The 8,188-nt window shown below is 35.6% G+C and overlaps 1 protein-coding gene across 3 annotated transcripts in view; it reads left to right on the top strand.

Moving 5' to 3' along the window:
- LOC110036883 (protein OS-9 homolog) overlaps positions 1-8,188 on the top strand; it is a 55,973-nt gene that overhangs the window by 17,444 nt on the left and 30,341 nt on the right. The window contains exons 2-4 of one of the 3 annotated variants that reach the window (XM_020741437.1): positions 4,808-4,884; positions 5,722-5,937; positions 6,018-6,089. In XM_020741437.1, coding sequence (XP_020597096.1) covers positions 4,808-4,884; positions 5,722-5,937; positions 6,018-6,089 — 365 coding nt within the window. Of the gene's footprint in view, positions 1-4,804; positions 4,885-5,721; positions 5,938-6,017; positions 6,090-8,188 lie in introns of all 3 variants that reach the window. The other 2 variants (XM_020741436.1, XM_020741438.1) reach the window with 2 other exon arrangements.

Genomic DNA, 8,188 nt, shown 5'->3' with positions numbered 1-8,188 from the left:
ATCCTTCCAACATGTATTTCAACAAGGGGCAGCAAAGGAAGTAGATAAAAGCCTTAAAAATGTAATTTCCAGCATTAAGAAATATTTCAGCATATGTTCCAACGACGGAGCGCAACAAATAGGAACAAAAATAAGCCCAATTATGCTTGCCATAAACATTTGTAAGGAATAAAAATGCATTTTTAAAATGTTCTACCAATGCTCTCAAATTTTTGCAAATATACCACCCGAATATTTCAGATTTTGCAAATACACCACCCGAATGTTTCAGATTTTGCAAATTAGCCATTCAAAGTTTCAGATTTTCACAAATAGGCCACCTAACATTTCAAATTTTGCAAGACATAAGCATCAAGGCATCCAACCTTTGCAAATAAGGTGACGATGCTTTCAGATTTTATGAGCAAAGCACTAAAACCTTCCACCCTTTGCAAATAACAAATAAAACCCTCTTAGATTTTTGTCCATCTCAAGCTAGTATGATGTATATGAGCAACGTCAAGTAAGGTGGCAGATAGGTGGCAGATGCATAAACATAGCAAGTGTATGATTATTTCATCATCCAATTGATGGTACAAATGCAAGGATAAAATAAATAAAAAAAAATATATCCTAACATTTTATATAGTGATCATATGATGCACGAATTTTCACAACAGAAACCAAGCCCTTCACATTTTTTTTTTTTTAGATTTTTCATGGATCAAGAAGTATGTAATTAAACATCACAAACAGAGCTAGTGAAACATTATGAATATGCCTTCCTACTATTATTATTTTTTTTTAATGGCCAACGGAATCGTGCAAATAAAGGGGAATAAAAGTAAAGAGAAAAGGAAGAAAAAGGCACCTCACTTTTTTTTTTTTAAAGAAACAGGGAAAACCAACCACCAAGCAATTTAGGGAAGAACCAATTCAAGAAGAAAGGTGTTGGCAGCACCTCCTCCTCTTCTCAAAATTTCGGCCCACCTCGATAGTCAAACACACAACCAAGCAAGAATATCGAGCCAACAATCCAGAATACCAAGCAGCCCAGAAGGAATACCGAACAGCTTAACAGGGAAATCTACACAAGACAAGATTTTGGCAGCACCTCCTCCCTCCTTTTCAATTTTCGGCCAACCCCCAACCTTCCCCCAACGGGGGTTCTATATCAACAACTGGGGTTCTATATCAAAGAAAAGAGAAAGGAGAAGCCACCTACCAACCTCCCTGGTAGCCGAATCAGGTAAAGGAAGAGAAGAGATGCATTTAGAGCGGAGGAAATGCGGCCTAGGGCAGAGGAAGGGCCAGGTGGAGTTCCACCGTTGGGAAGCTGTTCGGTCGAGCAGAAATCGAAGAGCCTGTGTGCGCAAATGGACCGCGGAATGCCGCGTGTGAGGAGAAGAAGGGGAGCCGTCTCACGCGCAAATGACAGGTTTAATATGAATATGATTTAATATTTTGAAAAATAAAATTTTAATTTGTGTTTCACCCACGCATCAAAACATAGCAAAATTGATATCATTTTTGCATAATTCTGACGTTCCGGGCGTGCTGGCGCGGTCTGTTTCGCTGTCGGAAGTCGTTTTGACGAATTCATCGATTTGCGTGTCAATTTTCTCGTGTCGAAAGTATGGCAATATGAGTGTCCTTTCCTGCCAAAATTGGTATCCCGGACGCGTTGGCGCAATCCAATTTGTCGTCGGAGGTCATCCGGAGAAGTTCGCATTTTCACCCGTCCTTTGGGCTTAATTGAAGTCCGATTTCGTGCAATTTCGTGAAATTTGTGTATTTGGTGTGTGTATGTGATGAAAAAGTCATGACGATGTCTTCCTAAGGCTTGAAGTTCTATTGGGAACTTTTCCTCTGAGTCTTCACAAAATAGCCCATAACCACTCATTCATAAGACGATGGTCTTGTGCCATAAATGTTAGACATCAAAGAAAAATAGGAAGTGGCTGGAATTTCTAAAAGGGTGGGTCTCAATTCTAGTTTTCTAAGATGGTCAATAGGAATTTCTAGAGCTAGAATCTAGGCTCTAAGGAGGAGAAGACAAGACCTCACAAAAAAATGAGGTCAACAACCCTGTAGCTTTTCTTATTGGTTGTCTACTTCCCTGCAAACTCCCTTGCAACATTACTTGTACGATCCTTTCATCTACCCACAGACACTAAATCTACTGCAATCAAGGACAACCACAATCAAATAGAAGTCAGTTTTTCCTACAGGTTGTCTACTTCTGTACAAATTCCCTTGCTGTATTATTTGTAGGAGCGTTCTGATTGCCTATTGACATTGCATGAACTGCAGTAAAAAAAAATCGCATTCAACTATAAGTCAGTTTTTCTTGTATATTGTCCACTTCCGTGCAAACTCCCCCGTAATATTACTTGTAGGAGCTTTCCGCCTACCTGTAGACATTACAGGAACTACAGTCAAAGACAATGCAATACAGGATGAAAACTTCAATTTCTACTTCACGGGATCTCCCTCACCCATTATTTGATGCTTTCAAATCGTAGTTGAATGTCGTTTTCAACCATGTTTCAACTTGAGGGAGAGTGTTAGAAGTTATATTAGGAAATAATTTATTCTGGTTAGAAATTATGAGGATTAGATTTATTTCCTAATATAATATGATTTTTTTCTCTATTTTAAATTTTCTTTCTTGCATTGGATTTATTTCCTTTCTTATTTGAGACTTTCCTATTTTTTGTTGTTTTCATTATTTTCAAATAATTAATATAGATTGATTAATCTGAGATATTAGGTTTTATATTTTTTCTTTCTTATTATTTCTTTTTATTGTCTTTCGTATTCTAGGATCATGCAAGGGTTATTTATACTCCTTTTATATCAATAAAAATACTCCGCGTTATTCTGACTTTCAACAAAGCAAACACCCATCAATACCAAAGTCATCCAAATTCGAGTTCAAATGATCTCCAATTGCAAGCAATTTGTTGTGGGATTGTTTCGAAAGCTACAAATTTTTTGGTCCAAAATTGGGCGCTCTCTTTGGCCTTTTTTTCAATGGCCCAAATTTGAGTTTAGAAACTTAATGAAATTATTGTGACTCCTACATGCCTCCAATTTACAAACCGCTAGCACTGTTAATTTTCTCTTACTAAGAAGAATAATTCCATATCAAGGTAGTTACTTATGGTTGACATCTTCTTGTGATAATGAAGTTGGATCTTAAACCTTTTCAGAATTATTCCATATAATTTAATTGTAAGAATTCCAATCCATCAACTCTATTGAAGGTATTGAGATCCTTAATGGGGCACTCCCTGCTAGTGGTTTAGAGTAATTGTTTGTGATGTTATCATCAAACTTTCATCGGACACTGTTTTTGGCTAATTGGCCAGCAGCTTAGACCGACTCATATGGCTAGCTTAGGGGTAGAATCAACCAGTTTATTTTCGAAATGGAGAGGGAGCAATTTTGGTAAACGTGAAAATGTTAGCAAAATAAATTATGATTAAGTCAGGTTGTTAGATATTCAGGACAAAGTTTGACAAAGAAATTTTTAATTAAAAGAGAATTCTTGAGTTCTAATCTCTTTTTGCAACCTAAATAGTTTTCTCAAAATTTAAACAATGAAATAATTTTTAACAAATTTTAAAAAGTGGTTGGGATTTGGTTATGGCCAAAAATTGATTTTGGCTCATTTGATAGGTAAAAATACAAGGAATTCAATGATTCAAGTGATTTTAGCTAATTCAAGTTCTATAGAAAGATATGATCAGTCAAAGTGGGCCGAAACCCTTAGGAGAGAGACATAGATAATGCTAATGTTTTGTTTTTTAGAATTCTCTTTCAGCACCTTTTTAGCCTGGACTTCTCTCATTATGGGAGGATGATCACGCTAACCCACCTTCCCATTCTTGACTTTTAATGATCATCATTTTACGTTGTTTAACGCCACCCGTTTATTAACATTTTCTATTCTCTGATGGCCGTTGCTTTAGACATTCGTTACCAATTGTTGCTTGCTGTTCACCATTGCTCACCTCCCATCACTTCTTTTTTGCCACTTGCTTATGCTTATTAGATTTCTAATTGGTGAGTACTCATTAATGTTGTTGAAAGTCAGTAGTCATATTTCCTTGTCAAGGTCATGATATTTGTTTTGCATTTTCCTCTTAAGATCAGTGTGATACATAGGATGTCTTATATCAAAAGTATTCATTCCTTGGTGCTTGTGTAATATTGATTTTTTTTAACAAAGCATATTTTTTTTGTAAAACAGAAAATCATGCTTAACAGGCAAATATAAACTGAAAATTTAAAGAAAAAAAATATTTTGGGACTGGTTCATATCAATATTTTTGATGAGTACAGAAAATGCTATAGAGGGGCAATCCTATCTCATCAATTTTTCATCTCATTTTTCACCTCTTTTCCGTCATAGTTCTCTAGATTGTTCATAATCTCAGTTTGTGACAAACTGAAAATTAAAGGAAAAGGAAAATATTTTTGGGCTAGTTCAAGTCAATTTTTTTGATGAGTACAGAAAATGCTACAGAGAGGCAATCCTATCTCATCAAATTTTCATCTCATTTTTCACCTCTTGTCCACTGTAGTTCTCTAGATTGTTCATAATTTCAGTATGTGTTTTGTGGGTTTGCTGTTTCGAGAAAGACATAAACTAGTGGTTTACAGGAAAGATACTTTGCATTTAATAATTTATCGTTTAATGGTATTTTGTTAATCTGTATATTTGATCACGTAGTGCTGAGTGGAATGTGACTTGGGTTTTATTATGATTTTTTAACGTGGTCAGTATGATTTATCTTTCACTTTTAATTCTTTTCAGCAGGTGTGGCCTTTGGTCGGAGTTCGCGTGAACCGAAATATAAGATAGTGTTTCATTCAGCAAGTTCTCCGTTTCATCCTGTAAGTAAATTCTATTTCAACCATTTGTCTTGTAGTTGTTTAGCTGATATTCTAGTTTTGATAAATAAATCTGTGGTAACTCAATTTTTCTAATTTTCCTTTTGCATCTGTTGCAAGTTAAATCTTTAGCTCCTTACTTGCTAATTATATACTCTAAAAGATTTTCGGCATGAACTGTAATCAAATGTTACTGCAAGGGTCATTATACTCTAGTGGTTTTGATTCTTTTGTGCAGCATAATATTTAAAATTTAGTTCTGGACCATTGCCATAGAATTAAGGAATTTGTGCCAAATAATAGTTCCTGTGAACTTGTTTGAATTTCATGCTATGTGATATTGGACTATCATAATTACGTGTCATAGTTCTTGTCATAGATTTTTAGAGCCTTCATGTTGTCATTTGCAGTCTTTTGTCCTCATGTTAATATATTACATGTTATTATAAATTGATATTTAAAGACCTTGTAATTTCAGTGCTTGATTTATTACATGAAGTCATGAAGAGTTGAATTTCTCAAACCTTTCTTTATCTTTTGGGATTAAGCCCTCTTCCCTCCTTTTGGTTTTGGCTGCAGCTTATTTTCTCCTTGCTCTCATTGTTTACCTCTCTATTCTATTTTACTCCATATTACAGTATCTTCTCCTCGAGTGTGCAAAAGTTTCATAAGTATTTCACAGTGCAATTCTCTGTTACTATGTTGTTGTGCTTGATTTTAGCACCTTACATGTACATCGTGCTTGATCTATCACTTTATTTCTTGCTCTCTTTGCTTGATTTTCAACAAACTACAATAAATCATTGTCTCCTGAGTAGAATGGTGAAGATCTATTTTAAGATTCTATTGCAGGACAACAAACAGGAATCTCTGGTGATGACTAACAAGGAGGGACAGAGTTATATCTGTTTCCTACCCATCGTCGAGGAAACAAAACCTTTGAAGCCAACTGCCCAACCAAATTCAACGAACCTTATCTTAGAAACTGACGGGCGGGTTAAACTAAAGACACCTGATGAGCTTATTGAAGGGATAAAAGAGAAATGTATCTACAGAGTAAGCGTTTCTCAAATACTGCTAAGTACAGATCCATGATGTATATTTTACCATCTTTCATCGTATTAGTATTGTTGCAGCATGAAGGATGGTGGTCTTACGAATTCTGCCATCAGAAACATGTGCGACAGCTTCATTTGGAAGATGATAAGGTTAGCCTCTTTGTCTACTGTAAGGTGGTTTCCATTGTTTATTTCTGTCGAGCAACACAAGTTTTCATTATCAGATTTCAATCTCAGAACAGAATGTTGTCGAAGTGCAAACGTCTCCATTCCCATGGAAATGGGCTGCATAGCAGATTGAAGACATAAAACTAAAAGGAACATATTATGTGTTCTTTGGCAACAAAATCATAATTGCGTTTTGTACTGAAATCATTTTGTTGCACTTAAACTGTTTCCAGGAATTTATACAAAGAATATATAGCATCGTTGGCTGAGCAGAAAAAACTACATTAGCTGCTGCCTCTGGAGCCTAATATTTGTAATTTATACCATTCGGTGAAGTATGTTTCATGCTAGGATTGACTGGATTCTCTAGTAATGCTCACTGCTTGGAGTTCATATAATTTTGCTCTAAAAACCTGGCAAATAATATGCCAAAATTTGTTGGTATATATGCAAATTTAAGGTGGACTCAAACGGCAAAGGGCTTAGCGAGGGGTAGGAGTGATTGGAGGAGGTCAACAATGAGAACATAAACAAAGAGAGGAAACTTCTTTCTTCTTGCTTTGATGCTTTACAAGGTACATCTACTTATAGGAATACCACCTCCTAAATAAGGAAATTACCTAATTGCTTATATTCTAAATAAGGAAATTATCTAATTGCTTATATCTTAAATAAGGAAATTACCTAATTGCTTATATTCTAAATAAGGAAATTATCTAATTGCTTATATCTTAAATAAGGAAATTACCTAATTGCTTACAACTATTTCCTATTATATTACATAGCTAATTATGCCAAGATTTGTACAGCTACACAATAATCTATAAAAGGTAAAAACATTAATGCTGTAAATCCAATTGGATTTTCAACACTCCGCCTCAAGTTGGCATGAAAATATCCTTTAGAATTAACTTGTACACTAAACTGTCGAGCTGTCTCTTGTGAAGACCTCTCATTAGAATATCTGCAGCTTGGCTGGGGGAAGGAACGTACACCATGCAGATATCTCCTTTGTCAATTTTTCTTTGATGAAGTGTTTGTCTATCTCTACGTGCTTTGTTCAATCATGAAGGACAGGATTGTGGGCGATAACGATTGCAGACTTATTATCACAATGCACTTTCATTGGTGGTGGACTATGAATTTTTAACTCCTTAAGAATCCATTGAACTTCACATATCCTGTGAGCCACATATCTGAATTCAGCTTCAACACTGCTTCTTGCCACGACACCTTGCTTTTACTTCTTCAGGTTACTAAGTCTTCTCCTAGAAACGTACAGTACCCTGAGGTTGACCTTCTATCTGTAATACTCCCAACCTAATCTGCGTTTGTAAATGCTTCTATCTGTAAGTCTCATTTTTCTTGAATAGTAGTCCTCTTCCAGGCGTTCCTTTCAGATACCTAAGGTTCCGATACACAGCCTCCAAGTGATGAACGTTTGGAGAGTGCATAAACTGACTTACCATACTAACAACAAAAACTATATCAGGACAAGTGTCTAATAGGTAGATTAGCCTTCTCACCATCCTCTAATATTATTCTTTATTAACACCATCTATTTCATTTGTCACTTATAACTTTTTATTTGGTTCAATTGAGGTTTCTGCTACTTTGCACCGAAGCATTCCGGTTTCACTGGGCAAGTCGAGTACATAATTCCGCTGATTAATAAAAACTCCCTCCTTTGATCTGACAAATTAAATGCCGAAAAAGTACTTTACTGCCCCAGATTTTTAATCTCGAATTCTGTGGCTAATTTTTCTTTGAATGTCTCAATTTCCTTAGCATCATTTCCTGAAAGGATAATATCGTCGACATAGACAATAAATATAACAAGTTTATCAGTTTCTACATGTTTGTAGAACATAATATGATCATCTTGAAAATGACTATATCCATACTTTTTAACCACCTTTCCGAACTTCTCAGACCAGACGCGAGGTGATTGCTTGAGCTCATACAAGAATTTCTTCAATCTGCACACCTTGTCTTATCCAAACTTTTTCTCGAATCCTGGTGGAAGATCCCTGAATACCTACTCCTCTAATTCACCATTTAGAAAGACGTTTTTAATGTCG

The sequence above is a fragment of the Phalaenopsis equestris genome, unplaced genomic scaffold (genome assembly GCF_001263595.1).
Source record: "Phalaenopsis equestris unplaced genomic scaffold, ASM126359v1 Scaffold212195, whole genome shotgun sequence".
Classification (NCBI taxonomy): domain Eukaryota; kingdom Viridiplantae; phylum Streptophyta; class Magnoliopsida; order Asparagales; family Orchidaceae; genus Phalaenopsis; species Phalaenopsis equestris.
The sequence above is the reverse complement of the archived record's forward strand: the minus strand, read 5'-3'. Positions and strand labels throughout refer to the sequence as shown.